This window comes from Charadrius vociferus, unplaced genomic scaffold, assembly GCF_000708025.1.
Source record: "Charadrius vociferus isolate BGI_N301 unplaced genomic scaffold, ASM70802v2 scaffold636, whole genome shotgun sequence".
In the NCBI taxonomy this organism is placed as follows: Eukaryota; Metazoa; Chordata; class Aves; order Charadriiformes; family Charadriidae; genus Charadrius; species Charadrius vociferus.
The window spans coordinates 1,605,706-1,623,120 of NW_009649189.1; the positions used below are offsets into that span (position 1 = coordinate 1,605,706).

A 17,415-nucleotide genomic window follows, 5' to 3' on the forward strand; every position below is an offset into this window, starting at 1 on the left:
CTGGCAGGGAGAGGCAGCACTACAGCAGTCAAAGCAGGAGATGGAGGAATGCCTTGCACTTGTCCCAGGCACTCACCTCTCTTCAGTGAGGCAGTGAAGGGTGGGAGAAGCTCTGAAGGACCAGAGCCTCCACAGCATTGTTATTTGTTCATATCCTGAGACAGATGGCAGGTTGCAGATCTTCTACAGGGAAAAAGAGAATGACAGAAAGATATAATTTGATTTTTTTTTGCCAGAACTTTTATGCATCTGAAGCCAAAGAAGGAAAGTGCAAAACTTTCTCTGCAGATTCTTGCATGGATCTCCATGGTTGGCGCAGATGGTTATGACCAGCTGGAGATGCCTCTCACCCTGAGGGTTTGGAAGGTCTCATCCTGCACTCCCCAATTCCTGTCCATGCAACAGGAGGCTGAGGGTGAGCTTATACCTGTATCCCGAGTTCCCGTGAATCAGCTTTCCTCTGCACACACAGAATACGTGAACTGTGAATTATAATAGTTCTGGTCCTCCATCAGTTGAACTAACTCCTTGTTGAGTCCATTTAGACTTCTGGTTTTACAACAACCTGAGGTGAACTTTTGGCCTATGAGGCCATACTTTTGCCTGGTGCCCTTAGCTCTTGTGTTGTGAAAAGTGCTGAATAACCATTCTCCAACCACTCTACTCCTGCTGCATCAGTGTCTACATTCCTAGTGCTTACCCCTTCATTCATCTGTTTTCTAACATGGGCAGACCTGATCTACTCAGCCTTTTCTTGCAGGGATGCCGTTTCCACCTCTGACAACTCGGGTTCCTCGTCTCTGTGACTTTTTCCAGTTCTCCTACATCTTTTCTGAGACAGACACCAAAACTGCACACAGCTGTGAGCACCCTCTGCTTTGTTACAGTGGCAAGTGATGTTTTCTGCTGAAAGCTCATTCCTTTCCTTGCAATTTCCAAAGCCTTTTTACTTTTTAATTGCTCCTGAACTTTCAGCTGATGTTTTCAGAGATTTGTCTACAATTACCCTCAGATGTGCCTCTTGAATGGTAATAGCTAATTTAGAGTCCACCACTGCATACAGTTAGGGATGTACTTCTCTTTATCCTTATCAACATTGAATTTCATTTGCCATTTTATCACTCACTCACTCTGCAGCCTGAAAGCCTTCTGCGGCTTTCTCCAGCCACCTTTAGATATGACTGTTCTGAACTATTTGCTCCACCAGAAAATGTCACCGTGCTATTTTCTCCATCATGTTTCTCCATCACTTGTGCCTTTTCTCCATCACTTATGAATATGCTGAAAAATTTGGCCCCAGTAGAGATACTTGTAGTATCCCACAGGCAATCTCTCTGCATTGTGAAAATTAGTCTTATCTTTGCTTTCCAGCTTTGCAAGCTATTGATCTGTTATAGCTCAGTGTCTTTGAAAACTCTATGATAGATCTTCTTAAAAGCTTTTTTGGATAACATATTGATCAGATCACTGTTGGCCACATACACTGGCTCTCCCTCCAACAACTGCAACAGATTTCTGAGCCATGACTTTCTTCTAAAAAGCTATATTGACTCTCCCTCAAGTTGTTGTATTTATCCACGAGTTCCCACAAATTCCATGTTTATTACAATTTCTACCACTTCACTGGGTGCAGAAATGAGACCTCTAACTCTGGAGATCCTAAGATGAGTGACTGAGCCTTTCAAAATGGACATTATCTGTGCCACGTCCATTCCCCTGGTAGGCAAGTAATAGGTTGCAGCAGATCTGAAATGTTCTGGTGGAGTTTGGCGAAGGTGCCCAGGTGATGATCTCTGGTCCCGGAGGTCTGGAGCTATTCATTTGATGGATGAGGTCTGTGACTTCTTTGCGCTGACATCTCAATTTTAATTCCTGCAACCAACCCCGCAAGGGCCTGGCAATGGAAATAGTCTGCACCACTGCTCCCATGGCATGGCAGCCTCAGCACGGCAGGCTCCCCATCACCAGCACTGTGGTGAATTTGCGCAGTGCTCCTCCCTCTGCCCTCAGCATCCTGGTGCATCTTCTACAGAGACTACAGATGCTCTGGAAGACTCTCTGCTTCTGATAGCTGTGAACAAGGTTTTAGTATTAGTTTTTGTCTTTCTCAAATTGCTTGGTAAAACTATTTTTGGCCTGACTTCTGTGGTTTTACATTCCACTTGCTGAAATTCATAATGTTTTCTATTTTTCTTGTTCTTTGAAGGTGATTTCCACCTTCTCAATGGCATCCAATAATCTCTCCTTTGTTTGGTGTCCCTGCTGGCTCTTTTGACCCTCTCCGTATCTGGCTGTGGTTAAGTTGATTACATTTATTCCAAACCTCCACCGCGATGTCTGTAAATGCCCTCCCTACATTTTACCCTTTTGTCTGCTCCTCTTAAGCTCCTTTTAACAAGCTCTCAATGGATGTTTCCCACTGTTTCTACCCATACAGTTTCTCTGGTCTCCCTGAACATGACATAATCAGGCCACCAACTTTGCTGCTTGGCTGATAATAAAATTTTCATTATATATTTCTCCTCTCTACCTTATTCCTGGTAGCAATGCTAGCAGTTTCAGTCCTGGTCCTTTTTGTTAGGATTTTGAATTTTTAGGACTTCAAAGGATCCCCATCTTGAGGGACTAAGGTGGGAGCTGTGTGCTCCTCTGCCTGTGTTGAATGCCCTTCAGGTTTGAGTCCAAGCCATCCCCATCCATCACTGTTGTGACTACACACACCAGCTTCCTGGCTCTCTCTGGGTCAAATGGAGATGTCTCTGCTTGTGCAGGTCCTGTCGACTCCCAGTTTCTTCAACAAAATTCTTCAATAAATCCGACCTCTCTGTTCCAACACTGTTCTCCCAGACACAGAGGCCATTTCTCCCTGCCTCTGTGCATGGTCTTGCGATCATTTTGGTGAATTGCTCTGGGCGCTCTGATCTCTAACCTCCCATGTGACAGTGCATGTTTTGGGACACCTTTGGGACATCCATCTTGCATTGCACTCAGGACCACAACTCTGAGACTGTGTTGCATCCATATGGCTGTACTTGGCATCGCACATTTTAGGATCTAAACAGCCACTTACAAAATCCTTCAGGACTGCAGCTGCCTGTTGGTATGGGACCTCTGCTCTGGTCCACTGTCTGCTGGGGAAGGTTCCTCTGTGGGACCCATCACCCCCTCCCCCAGGCTGGGTGCCCATGAGATTTCCCTCCTCCGCAGCACAAGAGATGCTGGACCAGGGATGAAGGAGTTAGGATGTCCCTAAAATCCTCACTGATGTATTTCTCTGCTTCCCTCAGACATACGTTGTCCCAGAGGACCAAAGTCTGCCTGCAGCCAGTGAACAGATGGCAAATGATCCTGGGCAAAAACCTGGAAAGTGCCTTTTGCATAGCACAGCCCTGCACAGAAAAGTGCTCCCAGAAAGCCTGCGCATCTCTGATATCTTTGTTTCTCTTGTGGCTTGCCTAATTCTTAATTTCCCATGACACCCACATGCCCATTATTGCTTTAAAACGTCTGCAGACAGTACTTTTAAAATTAATTCTCTCTTCAGCATCTTGACAGGCAGCTTGGGACAGGCTGACATGGTTGTAATGAATCACAGAGGAGCAAAAGGGAGCTACAGAGCAGCACAAATCTGGCTGAAAAAATGAAGAAATGGTTCCTAGGTGCGGTTTGCACCAATCCGTGTGAAAACTATCCAAAACATCTATTTCTGCATATTCTTCTTCCAGCTCTGAAAAATACCATGGATGGCTGCTCTCTCCTCCGGAGCACCACCGGAGCCTATGTGGTGTGGGGGGTGCTCTGCTCCACCAGCAAGCTGGATTAGAGTTCAGACAGCTGTGGCCAGCTATGTTAGCTCCTGGGTTCTCTCCAGGTGTGTGTGGAGCTGAGGAAGATGTTGCCAGAAACTAGAGAGAAAAAAAAGTGATTTAATCCTGAAATTATATCCACTTTGTGCCCCTGTGGCTCTGGTCGCTAAGGAGATGCTTGGGACACCGGTGTGACTAAGCCCTGGCAAGAGCTCTCTGTATTTATCAAAGACCAACTGGCACGGTGTAGGGGAGGGCACTGTGTAAAAGAATATGCAATATTAGTTGTTTAGTTTAAGTAAAATGAATCACTTGGCATTAGGCCACATTGGTGTACCACTTATTGAGAACTCGCCCAGCATCAGTAGCTAAAGCTGCTGAAGCCTTAGGCTGCAAGCTGCGAACTTTCACTGAGATAAGTTGAATTTATTTTGAACTTCTGTTTAGCTCCACAAAGGAAGGCCCTGAGACCAGTGCAAACCAGGAGATAAGGAAGCTACAACCCTCAGCAGAGCCTGCAACCCAACAGGGTCAGAACAGTTAGCAGCTGCCTGGAGACAGAGAAAGAACCCAGTGAGGAACAGGAGGACCCCAGACCAGAAATTGCCACTGGGCCAAGGCGCTCCTGAGGGGCCGATGGATAGATTGTAAGGGCATCATTGCCCAGGATTTTCTTTGTTTTGGGTCCCTCTTTGGACGCACCCAGCTTGAGCTGTAGCGCTACTAATAAAAAGGACTTGATAGAAGATTCTCCTTTCGGCTTATTGATGCAGTGGAAACCTAGAGTAGAACCCTGTTAGGGTGGCTGGTGTATCAAGCCCTGCCTGCCTGCATCTTGGGACACCCTGGAAGTGAAGGTAATCCATCTGAAGGACTGCATGACTACAAGGTGTGTAAACCCCACCGCACCCGAGCTCATCATCGCATCCCCTCTCCTGCTGGGTCCCATCTCGAAGAAGGCTTTTGCTTGGGCTGTTTCTCAGCTTGGCACACGGCTCAGCGACTCAGCGTGCTTTGTGCTGAGCTGGGTGCCCGTTGCTATAATTTTACTTGTTTGTATCCCTTAATCTGTATTTGTTCCCTTGGAAGTGCAGGGAGATACATTAGGGCAGAGGCACTAGGTAAATACTGCCCGCTCCTCTCCCCGCCGATTAACCAGGGTAAACAGAGCCGACTGCCAGCGAACCCACTGCCACTGGCGAGGGGGGGACAGGGGACCTGCAGGCGCTCCTCCCTGGGTTTGCAGGGAAATAAAAGCCAGGGAGCCACTGGCTGCATTGCAAGAGCAGGACAGCAGCACAGAGCTGCAGGTCCCGTGGCCAGTGGCTGGTGGCCGGTGGCTGTGGCCTGGCTGACGGTGCGCCATGGGCGGGATCAGCCACCACCACTATAAATAGGGCTGGCGGCAAGCTGCCCCAACAAACCGAAAGCTGTACCTCGGAGTGCGGAGGAGACAACGTGGTCCAGGGTGGGGCAAGCAGCGCCAAGGAGGTGTGGTGTGGGTGTCCTGTGTCGGGGAGCCCAACAGCATGTGCTCAATGCCAGCACAGGGCCCGTAGGGCTCCGGCACAACCAGGACATGGAGCACAGCACCGGGGAAGGCCAATAAGTGTTCCTCAGCAGGAGCCAGGTGATGGCAGGGGCTCAGGTGGGGCTGCCAGGACCCTTCCCAGAGCCCCCGGTTGGGCCATGCCCCGTCTCCGACTCCGACTCCGACTCTGAGGATGCAGCCGCAGGCAGCACAGGACCCGGCACTGGGGTGCAGAACCCCTCCCAGGTCATCCACAGTGGCCACTTCATGGTGTCGTCCCCGCACAGCGACTCACTGCCCCGCCGGCGCCACCACCGCACTGAGCCCGAACCAGCTGATCCCCGGAGCATCGACCCGACCCTCACCCGGCTCTTTGAGTGCATGAGCCTGGAGTACAGGTGAGTCCCTGATCCCTTTCACTGGCATGAGTCTCACAGACCCCCCCCAGCTCTTTGAAGGCATGAGGCTGTCTGAGTCCTACTGCCCCTCCAGGAACCTGCTGCTAATTGCAAACTGACAACGTCCCCATCTTCTTGTCCGTTGGGTTGTGATGTGCAACCTGGTCAAAAAATGCCATCCTGGGAGGTTTCAGGGAGAAAGAGCTGGTGCTGGGTTGTTGACCATGGAGTCAGATGAGAAGTTCCTCCTGACTGTCTGTCTAGCTTAGCACTCCTCCACCCATGAGATCTGGAGTGACTGCACCCAGCTGTAGCACCCTCATGGCCAGGTCCTGCACACTCAGTAAAGCATCAATAACCCTGCGGGCAGCCAACGCTCAGCCTTTGGCAATCCAGCCCAGAGCAGGAGTCCTGCCTTACCGGTCTTGACTCTGCCCACATGTCCTGAGGTTATCCTAGGACATGCAGCAGCGGTCTGGGCTGGATGGCTGCACAGGGCTTTGTCCAGGGTCTTCTGAAAGCTTCCCCACTTCTCTCCTGCAAAATTAGGTGAGTGACTGCATTGTTCCCCCAAACACACAAATCACCCAAGCCCAGGATGTTAGGGCCCTACTCATCCCACAGCTCCTCTGCGTCGTGTCTTTTAGAGCCTTGGTCGATGCTCTTGGAGGCAGCTCCCCTCTTTTCCCGAGGCCCCAAGGCTTTGAGTTCTCTCAAGCGTAACATCAGGGTGACTTGCTCTTCTGGCATCAGCGCAAAACTGCTTGCATAGCTTTCCAAAAATGTCCAGGTGAAAACCTGGAATGACAATGTCCTACTGATCCTGCATGAAAACAAAACTTCAGCAAAACAGCCTCGAAGAGTTGTTTATTGCCTTGTTCCACATGGGATCTCATTCAGTTGCTGACCTCTCAGGTATGCCTTGAAGTCCTTGAGTACTCAACATGATGGAATATGTGGTCACTTCCAGAGCAGCCCTGGTGACACGGGGCACTGGGACAGGAATCCAGGTTGCCACATAGCTGTGTACATTTGGCCCATCGCCACCTCCAAACCATTGCATGGTTTGCTCACAGCTGGGGTGGCAAAGCTCTCCTCCGAGGTCCTGGTGAAGCTTGCATTCTGCAGGAGCATGGTGAGCTTCATCAGGGGTGACCCAGCTGAGGTCATTCTTCCTGGTCAGGTGAGTCACCCCTGAGTGCCACGCACAGGGGACATTGAGGCACTGGTGGCCTCACTCTCTTTTGCTCTCCCAGCCCTGTAGTTGCCTTACTCTGAGCCTTGCAGCTTGGGGCTGGAGGAGCAGACACTGCTCCACCCCAGGGTGCTCAAGCTCTTGACTCTTGAGATGCACCACAGCCTCCGGGTGCCCCAGAGCTGCGGTGCTCCTCAGGCAAAGGGGAAAGGGGCAGGATACAAGTGCTTTGGCAGGTGGAGTAGACCACAGCAGCTGTATGCCGCCCAGGACTGGCCATTACGCTGCAGACTGGGCTCCATCACTCCAGTTCTCTCTACCCCTTGGGCTCTTTCAGCGCCTTGTTTCCCTCCTGCACTGAGCATGACAATGTACACACCAGCCCCAAACCCAGCACCATGGCAAACCATAACTGCAGTTGGACAGCAGCCCTCAGAAAGGAGGATCCACAACAGCTACAAAGCATTAGTGCTACCACTGATGGTGACCCTGGAGTCCAGAGCACTAGAGATGTCTCCTGGCTGCCTTGGTGCAAGCCTAGGTCTTGCTCAGCACCCGTGGGAACAGTTCTTGGTCTGCCATGGAGCCAGGGTAGCTGCAGGCCATGGAACCCAACCAGGGAAACATTGACATTGGAGGTTCTCTAAACTTCATGCTCAGTTCTTCTCTCTTGGAGTTCCTTCCATCATTAGACATTCTCCCTCTCCACCACTCAGCTGTCATGCTCTGCAGCTTGCCAGCATTCTAAAAACAGGATGACAAGCATTGATCAGAGATCAGATTCAGGGGAACCTGGACCTGCAATGCAGTGCTGAATATGCCTCTCCACAGGTGGGATTGGACTCTGGCTCTAGAGTCCAATCTCACTCTGATGGCTAGCTGCTGCTCAGGCATTTCTTTTCTCCCTTTGGAAACCCGTGACAGCTTTGCTAATACATTTTTAACAGACTTGTAAAAAGTAGTTGGAGGAAGGTATCAGAGAGGCAAATTGGAGTTTAAAGATACTTGGTGCACCTCTACTTTTAGTCTTATCTGATTTGGTACTTCTCTGCATCATCTGCCATTTCACAGCTTCCCTCCCAGCCAGGTTCCTCAGAAGGGGTATTGGTGCAGCACAGCCCCAGTTGGAGTGGCCAGCCAAATGTCCTCCAGTCTTCAGGAGTGCATCCACAGTTATGTCATAGATCAGCTCCCTAATAAAGCAGAAACTACACAAAGGTGTCAGTTGGGAGGCACCTCTGGAGTTCATAGTCCAACCCCTGTGCAGGGCAGGGCAGGGCTAACTCCAAAGCCAGATCAGGCTGCTCAGGGCCATCACTCTGAGGGATGGAGACCAAGGATGCTGAGCCCACCACCCATTCATCCTGTCCCAGGGATACACCACTCTCACAGGGAAGAGTGCAGTCCATGGCTCTAATTGGAATTACCCTTGTTCCAGCTTGTGTCCGTTGCCTCTTGTCCATTCTTGGTGCATGTCTGAGAAGTGTCTGGCTCCATCTCCTCTATAGCCTCCTTTGGGTAGTTGAAGGCAGTAAAATCTCTCTCCGCTTTCTCTTTTCCAGGCTGAACAAACCCATCACTCACCTGCCTCTTCTCTCATGTACATTAGTCCCCAACCATCTTAACATCCCCCTCCAGGATCACTCCAGTTTGTGAACCTCTCTCTTTTATCAGGGGGACCAATCTGGACACAATATCCAGACTTGGCCTTAGCAGTGCTGAGTAGAGGGGAACCATCCCTTCTTCTGACCTGCTGGCTGAGCTGTGACTGTGGCAGCCACCCATGCCTTGCTGTCCAGGCTTACACCATTTCCAAGAAAGTACACTAAATTTTCTCTAAACGGTATCATTTTTCAAGGGCTGAACAGTCATTTGGATAGCTATAAGTCATCCTCTCTCCAGCATTGCTCCACCACACTTCACGGACATTTATGGCAGTCCTGTCTTAGCTTGAGGATCACCCTGAGGATCTGGCGTATGGCCTCCACAGTCTGGACTGTGCGTCACCCCCTCACTGGGAAAGAAACGCTGTCTCCGCATCAAGGCTTGCTTCTAGCAGTAACTTGTTTCTTCAGATCCCTCAAATGGAGGCAAGTCCCCCCACCAAGGTCTTGCTCCTGGTGCTGGGATGAAGCAATTCCCAGGCCCCTTGTACCCATTTTCCAGGACACTTACAGCACCTCTCCTGCCAAAGACTTAATGACTCTCTTCCACTCCTCCTGCAATGTTCTGCATTTCTTGAATCCCTTCCTTCGGCTGCTGTGTTTCTCTGTGGGTGAACATCCCTGAAGCATGCTTGCTCCCCCCCAACATTCCCCCAAAAAGCTGAGCATGTGGAGCTGAGCTCCTTCAGGAACTGTTACACTTCGGCCTTAGCACGATCTCCCCAGCTGAGCAAGGTCTTCCTCCCCATCTCCACAGCGTGACTCCCCAGTGTCCTGCCTTGCAGAGCGGGTCTCCTGGGCTCGCCCACCTTCCTGGGACCCATTGCAAGCAATCATTGGGTTACTGACCTGGGGAAGTGTCCTCCTGAAGGGAGAAAAACTGAGTGCAAATGGGAACTGCAAACTGCAGCCACTTGAGGTCTTAGCTTGCACTCGTCTATCTTGTGCTTCAGGAGAAGCCTCCTGGAGGTGTTCCCAGAATGTGAGATAGATTAACATCCTCTTCTCCCCTGCAAGTACACAGAGGGGAGATTTAGCAGGTAGGGACATCAGACTGGTAAGTGACGTGGAATATTAACTCTGCCCCTCTTGTGGTTTAAAACAAGGCAGGCTTCGATTACAACCTCGCATGCCAATTCCCTACTGATTCATCCTGGCAAGCTGATAGCAGGCACTGAGGTTTTCCTAGCAAAAGTGGAATTGCTGCTATAGCTTTGCCATACTCTCTAATTGATTCTCTAATTCACAGTGCCTTAAAAACTCATGCGCAGGGGCAGAAAGCACCCAGGCAGAGGGGCTGATCCTGTCCAAGCAGCGTGCAGAGTAACTGGGCTGGTGTGCAAGCTGGTTCCCATGCTGATGCACAGTGGGGCCGTATCTGCAGATATCACCAAAATAACTGGTTGTGGAGATGTTACCTAGCTCAACTTGCAGCTACCCAGCTTCCCCGACAACTATTTGCAAGAGGATTTAAACGACTTCCCTTCTCATCTGGGGCACTTCATGCTCGCTTTGCACGGAGGTGAACAGCTGCCTGAGAAGCAGAGCTGTAAGGGCAGAGGCCCTGCTGTCTGCGATTAAATACACAGAGTGGGTCCCTATCTAATCCCCAGTACAGTCTATTAATACCTTTGCTACACCAGCATTACCCCAGATGCCCCTGTGCCTGCCGGGGCAGAGCTTGCTCACTCCCAAGGCAGCCTGGCGAGCAGCAGGTCTGGCCCGGCAGCCTTTTCATCAGCACCAGGCGGAAAAGAAAAAAGCTCAGTCAGATAGCAGAGATTTGAAGCTGGATTTAAACACAGTCCATTTTTGCTTATGGGGCACTTTTCTGGAAGATTGTGGTATGATTTTTAACTTTCCTTCTCAAACTCGGGATTTTAAAACATAAGAATTCAAGAAAAAACGTTCCACAGGGAATCCTGCTCCTGCTGCGCTTGGGGAGGCTGAGCAGGCTTGTACTTGCCTAAGGACCCTCTGATTAGCTGTTCCCCTCCTGCTGCTGCCCGTTTCTCTTTGTGCAGCCCTGCATCTCGCCAGATTGTTCCTCCTCCCCTCCTCTTGCTGTTGATGGAGAGCAAAATACTCATTTTGCCATGAAAGCAAGGGTCACAACACCTTAAACTAAACGAATCATGGAGCAAACAAGGTGCTACTGGACAAAACAGTGCTGACCCACACCGGGTTTGGTCCCAGGCTGAGCTCTTGTCCCACCTCACCCCGTCCCACAAAGGCCCTGTAGCCAGTGGTGGGATCTGTGTCCCCATTCCTCCGGCAGTGGGACCCCCAGCCTGTTTGGGGCATCCCAAACGCTTCTTGCAGCTCAGCGCGGGTTTACATCCATCTCCCTGAGGAGATAATTTCAGGGAAGGGTGGGGCCATTTTCAAGGCAAATCAGAGAGCAAAGATCAGCCTGATAAGCCCCAAAACTGAAAGGTTCGTTAATGGGGAATAAAGGCAGTTGGTGGTAAAGCCCAAAGACACCTCCCCTCTCCCTCCAGGTCCTACAGCAGCTCCGTGGCCATGGCCCCACCAGCCTTGAGTGTGGCTGAGGAGCCTGCAGTCCGCGGGCTTGGGCTGCTCCTTTAAGCCGGTGGTGGGGCAGGCAGCACCAGTGAGGAGCATGGCCATGTAGCCTTGACCGGCAGGATCTGGCCATGTGCCCAGGAAACCCATCCCTTCTATTGGCTCCTCTGCTTGGCACCACTGCGCTGTTTGCCTTTTGCTGCTGGGGAAAGTTCAAAATCCTGGTGATAGCGGAGTGGCCAGCGCGTGGCCAACTCCTTAACTCTCTGCAGGCTAGAGCTGCGGGCACGCGGGTCCTTCCCCAGCCCCTGGGGCTGTGGGTCTGGTTGGGTCTTCCTGGGGAGATTGTCCCCATCCACCCCTGCGGGTGGAAGCACCCGCTCCCAGACAAGCCCTGGAGCTGGATGGGTCCACGGTCCTTGTGTCTCACAGCGAGATGGGACAGCAGCACTCTCCTCTCCCCTCTGCCCCGGCACACTCTATCTGAAGAGCTGTGCAGGACCAGCACAGGGGTCTCACTGCCTGCACTGCTGCCTGTTCGGCTGCCTGGCTCTAGCGTCAAGGACAGCACCCTGTCTGCAACAAGCCACCTGCCCACTGGGCTGGGGGAACTCCACGCTGAGCTCCGAGACAAGCTCCAAGCCGAGCTGGCACAGCTGCTGAGGGACGGAGCCACACTTGCCATGTCGTGCTATGCCGTGCCGTACCATGCCATGCCGTAGGAGGCAGATTTCAAGGCAGGTTAATGTAGAATTGGCCAGAGTCTTTGCTCAAGGGTGCTCGAAGGTTTCACAAGCTTGAATGAACAAGTGTACGGCTTCCTAAAGCATTAGCTGGGCACTGCTCTCAGCCCCAGCACCTCCCTGGGGACACGGCCCGATGGCACCTTGGGGAGCCCCCGAGGAGATGCTGGCAATGGGGGGATACAGCACCCCTACACCCAGCCCAGCCTCTACCTTTCCTCCTCCCTGCACGTGACGAGGATAAGTGGGATCCAAAGCAGCACCAAGATCTTTAAGGAACAAACTCTTGGCTGGGGAGGAACGTGAACTTCCTGGGGAGGGATGCCATACAGCCTCCAGCCTGCTCTCAAAGGGCCACCCCATGCAGCCAGCATTGCCCCAAGGCCGTGCTCTGGGGGGTGGGAGAGCTGGGGCAGCCGCTGGGCTCTCAGGAAGAGGTGAAAAAGACCTCAAAGTAAGGCAGAGAGACCCCAGCCTCCCCTGCGGATCTCCTGGGGCAGTAGGACCCTCAGGACCTCCCCAGTGGGTGCACGCGAGGGGCTGGTGTCCCTTGGCTGTAAGGAAACAAGGTGATTAGTGAAATGAGGCTGCCCACACTGCAGGTCCCATTAGGGACATCACGGCCACCATGAGCTGCAGAACAAACACGGCTGCCTCCAGGAGCTGGGAAATGGTAAGGAGCCAGGGCGAGGGGCACAGGTTTGCAGGGATGGGTATGGAGAAGAGCCCAGGGCAGCGCTGGGCTGAGGGCAGGGCTGGTCCCGCTTGTCTTGGGGCACAGGCAAGCGTCCCTTAATGTCCTTAACATCCTCCAGCTTTCTGTCCTGCCTTCCCAGACCCACGCAGATGGCCCACCCACACAGGCCTGCGCCACTGCCTGTGCCTGCCCCAGCTGAAGGTAGTGTTTCCAAGCTTCGCCTGCCCAAGTGCTGCAATGAGGCAAGAACCACAGCAACACAGCAACCCCACGCATCTCGCCTGGGCAGGAGACTTCGCTTCCTGTCCCCTGGGGCCGGGACGCAGCTGTCCTGGTTGGTGGCAGCAGGTTCCCACCTCAGACCCAGGGTTTGAGCCTCAATGAATCAATTCCCCCATGTGCTCTGCTTTAATCCCAGGGTCTCGAGAAGCCTTGTGTGGGTCTGTGAAGCTGACGGTTTAGGTCTGTCCTGCTTTCAGGGTGAAGAAAAGCTCAGGGTGCTCCTGTGGGTGCTCCCATGGGTGCTCCCATAGATGCCTGGCAAGCAGCCTGCAGTGGAGCCACACAGCTGTGCCTGCTCCAGACTTGCCACTAGGCTGGTGGCCCTGGGCATCTCTCAAGGCACAGCCCCCTTGGGAGACCCTGGACCGGGAGGGCTCTGTGATGATGCCACTCAGCCTCTCCTTTGCTTGGTGTTTTAGTGGGAAGCTGGTGTCTCCAAAATGGAAGAATTTCAAGGGGCTGCGGCTCCTTTGTCGGGATAAAATTCGTCTCAACAACGCTATCTGGAGAGCATGGTACATCCAGTGTGAGTATGGGGCCAGACCCCACTCCATCTGCCGAGTGCCGGGTGATACTGGGTGGGATGGAGCTGGCACCAGGGCAGCAATGTATGAGTGCACCGGCACCCTCCCCTGCCCAGGGATGGAGCCATGGGTAAAGCCAGCTGTGTTTTCCCCTGTGCAGATGTGGAGCGGAGGAAGAACCCTGTGTGCGGCTTCATCACCCCACTGGAGGGGTCAGAGGCTGATGAGCACCGAAAACCAGAGGTAGGGCATGGTCCCTTACAGCTCTCTGGGCCAGGAGCAGGTCTGGGTGTCACAGGTGGGAGCTGGGGACATACAGGGGGCAGAGCTCGTTATATTTCATAGTTTTGCTGGATAAGATGTTTCTGACATGACACAAGGACACCAGCCCTGGCTGTGGGGTGCTGGGGCTGGGGGGCTCAGCCATGACCCCCTGTCCTGCCCCCCCAGGCTGTCGTGCTGGAGGGCAACTACTGGAAACGCCGCATCGAGGTGGTGATGAGGGAGTACCACAAGTGGAGGATCTACTACAAGAAGCGGGTGAGTGTCTCTGCCCATGCTACTCCCCATCCCATGGCAGTGCCAGCAGTGGGACCAGGACATCAGCATGCCCAACCTAGAGCCATGGCCGACCGGGAGCAGGATGCAGCAGGCTCTTGCCAGCATGAGAGGGGGATGCTGGCTGTCCCCATGGTGCCGGTGAGTGGGAGCTCGGTGGGGATCGCATCCCCAGCTGCTCACAGTGTTGCAGTGTGCTCTGGCAGCCCTCCCAGTGCACGATCTGGGGCTGGGTTTAGCAGGGCACTCACAGCAGACACGTTGGGGTGGGTCAAGCAGATCCACGGCTCACCCACAGCGCTCTGGCTGCGCTAGGATTTGCTGGCACGCTGCTGGCAGCCACATCTCACCCCGGCAGCACGTGCTGCCAGGCAGGCCAGGTGGCTCCGCGTCACTCCAGGTGCCCGCTCTCAGGCATGCTGGCACCACAACCTTGGCCACCCGCCATGCCGGGTGGAGCATGGTCCAGCCTCCTTCCCAGCCGCTTGCTCGGGGCCGATAAAGGCCGAGGGTGCCACAAGTGGGCAGGGTGCTGGCAGCCTCTCACCGCCACACACTGCCAGTCGCATCATTGCAGCAGCTACACAGCCCAGACTCTGTAGAGTAAAGGCAGATGTGAACTCGTGGTGGCCACACTGAGCCCCCCAGGGACACCTGTCCTGAGTGCTGCCCCCCTCTGCCCTGCCCCTGGGTCTGCCCCACACAGTGCCCACCCTGGCTGGGGAGTGACGCAGGCTGTCTTCTTCCAGCTCCGAAAGTCCACCCGGGAGGGAGAGCTCTCCAGCCCAAAGCAGGTGAGTCCACTGGGGAAAGGTGGGGAGCAGGGGAAAAGGAGGGGTGCAATGTGGACCCCTGTGCTGGGCAGCTTGGAAGAAGGGCAGATGAAAGCCCCAGGGCATGACGAGCCCAATGGGATGGGATGCCAAGCACTTGGGATAATGGATTCACCCTTCTGGAAGAACCAAAGTGTGAGGTGTGAAGCTTTGGAGTTAACACTGCAGGGAGCATGGGAGCTGCCAGAGAGAGCAGCTGGGGAGCCAGGCATGGACCCTACCCATGAGAGGTGCCCACCTGGCTCCTTTGCTCCATCTCATGCAGGATGAGGATGTCTGGAGGCCAACAGAGAAATGGTGCAACCAGCTCTTCTGCAACGTGGTGCCCATGCTGCTTGGGGATGAGGAAGAGGACCCAGGGGGTAGGCAGCACTTCGACTTGGACACCTTCCTCTCAGACATCTCTGACACCCTCTTCACCATGACACAGACTCCCAGCACCCACCAGGCGCTCCCCGAGGATGGTACGTGCCCCAGACCATGCTCTCGTTGGTGGTGGAGGAGAAGCTCCAAGCAGGCAGCGCACTTTGCACATAGCACTTTGCTGCCTTTGGTTTAGCCCCCGAGAGCTGCTGCTTGTGTCCTTTGGGCACAGAGGATCCTCTGACATCCCTCCTGCTGGGGCAGGATGAGGCTCCTGCCCTGCCCCAACAGAGCGAGAACTCCATTTGAGCAGGGTGGGAGCATCCCCTCCTCCAGTGACTCCCTACAGACCAGCTCGGGCTGCCCCAGGTGGGATGGGCTGAGCTGTCAGGGGAGCACTAGCCCCATGAAGAACCTTCCACCAGACCCCAGGGCAGGGCTGCCAGCCATGGGTAAGCGGCAGGCAGGTCCTGCCTTCCATGGCCACTCTTTGCTGTCCCTGCCTGGCCAGGTCCCTGGAGTTCCTGCAGCACCAGGCAGGTCCTGCGACAAGGATCAGCCTTTCCCTAGGGTTCCTGGAAGCTGGATGAGCTCCCAGAGGTGCTGGTGGGAAGAGTGGTGGGGATGCAATGGCCCTGGGTCTCTGCAGGGCAGGGTGCCCATCTCCCTGCCCATGCACAGCTGCAGGGCAGGGTGCAGCAATGCAGGGTGACTCTGGGGTGCCATGGAGTGGTGGCAGCCAGGCAGGTGAGAGGTCAGTTATGGGAAAAGCCCTGAGGGAGGATCTTGGGGTGCAGTGGCTGGGCCCCAGTGTTGCAGCTCTGCCCTCTTCCAGCATACGTTGGGAATGCTGACATGATACAGCCGGACTTGGCACCCCTGCAGCCCAGCCTGGATGATATGGAGATCTCAGGTAAGAGCCAGCCTGAATGCGATGCCACATCCCACACAGCCCAGCACGCTCTGCACCCCACGGCAGCCAAAAACTGGGGGGATCGGAAGGATGGCCAGACAGCAGCAAGAGCTGCTGGGGCAGAGAGAAAGCACCAGACATCCATCAGCATGGAAAAAGTGGCGTGCGTGGGCCAGGGTGCTGCAGCAGGCAGTGGGGCCAGGGCTTGGCATGCCTGCCTGCACCCAGGGCAGAGCCATGGCAGGTCCGGAAGGGTCTGGCCAGGCATGGTGGGAGGGGATTTCTACAAACAGAGGGTCTTTCCAGGAGTACTAACCCACCTCGTTTTGGCTACAGACAGTGGAAGGACAATTGTCCTGCTCAGGAAAGAGGAAACTTCTAGAGAGCAAGTTCAGTGCCGCTGTGTCCCTTGCCTCACCCCCCTCCCGCACCAGCCGCAGGCTGGGCAGCCCAGGGGGCTGGCTCAGAGCCCATGCTGGGCTCTGCTACATCTTCTGGGGACAAGTCACTGTCCCTGCCACGCTGGCCCAGAAACAAACCTGGCTTTGGTGTCCAGCTTGGGCAAGGAGGGGACACCAGGAAGCGGACAATGACAGCTTCCTCCCATGAGGCTGCGGCCAGCACTGCCATGCAGGCTCTGAGCCATGAGTGTCTGTGAGTGCCGTGGAGGCACGTGGAGGCTGTGCTGTGCATTGTCCTTGTATGCCAGGGCAAGTCGCTGCTGGTGCATGCTACACTGGGGACCATCTCTGCCCCCGAGCATGCTGGAGCTGGTGGCCTGGGCCCACTTTGCATGGTGGGAGCCAGTGTGGGCCGGTGGCTGAAGCCCTCCCAGATAGCTGGATGGCCTCAGGCAGTACCAGCATCTCTAGACCCCTCTGTGCATCTGTGAGCACCCTGCGAGCTCCACGGCCAGTCTCCACTTCCTTCAGCGGGAGGAAATGAGGGCGTTTGCGCCATACAGCTGCGGGGTGATGCAAGACCAGATGCTGGCGAGAAGCAGTCTGGGGCACTCTCATGTCCCAGGGCAGGCGGTGGGATGCCCCAGGGATGGATGGGGTGGGAAGGCTCTTGCCAGCCCTCCTCGGGTAATTCCTTCTAGAGGTCCCATCAGGGCGAGCCGTGCTGGGAAGAGGGTCTGTCCCCACTGCTGGTCCTTTGCATCCTGTCTCCAGGTGCCCCATGTGGGCATCAATTGCTGGGAGGTGGGACAGCTCCAAATGGGTCAAAATGACACTTGACAAGTGTCCCTTGTCAAGTGACCCTGAGAGGTCCTGCATGGTGCTGGAAAGCTGCACCAGCCCCTTTCCAGCAGCACCTCACCTCAGCACCTCTCTTTGTGGGCCCAGCTGATGTTTGTGCCGCCAATGTGGCACAGCTGT

The 17,415-nt window shown here is 54.3% G+C and overlaps 1 protein-coding gene across 1 annotated transcript in view; it reads left to right on the top strand.

Moving 5' to 3' along the window:
• The first annotated feature begins 5,439 nt into the window (after positions 1-5,439).
• MLXIPL (MLX interacting protein-like) overlaps positions 5,440-17,415 on the top strand; it is a 19,386-nt gene continuing 7,410 nt past the window's right edge. Inside the window, exons 1-7 of the mRNA XM_009888893.1 lie at positions 5,440-5,735; positions 13,262-13,368; positions 13,527-13,609; positions 13,817-13,906; positions 14,674-14,718; positions 15,023-15,221; positions 15,956-16,196. Of these exons, the coding sequence (XP_009887195.1) occupies positions 5,440-5,735; positions 13,262-13,368; positions 13,527-13,609; positions 13,817-13,906; positions 14,674-14,718; positions 15,023-15,221; positions 15,956-16,196 (1,061 nt within the window). The remainder of the gene's footprint in view (positions 5,736-13,261; positions 13,369-13,526; positions 13,610-13,816; positions 13,907-14,673; positions 14,719-15,022; positions 15,222-15,955; positions 16,197-17,415) is intronic.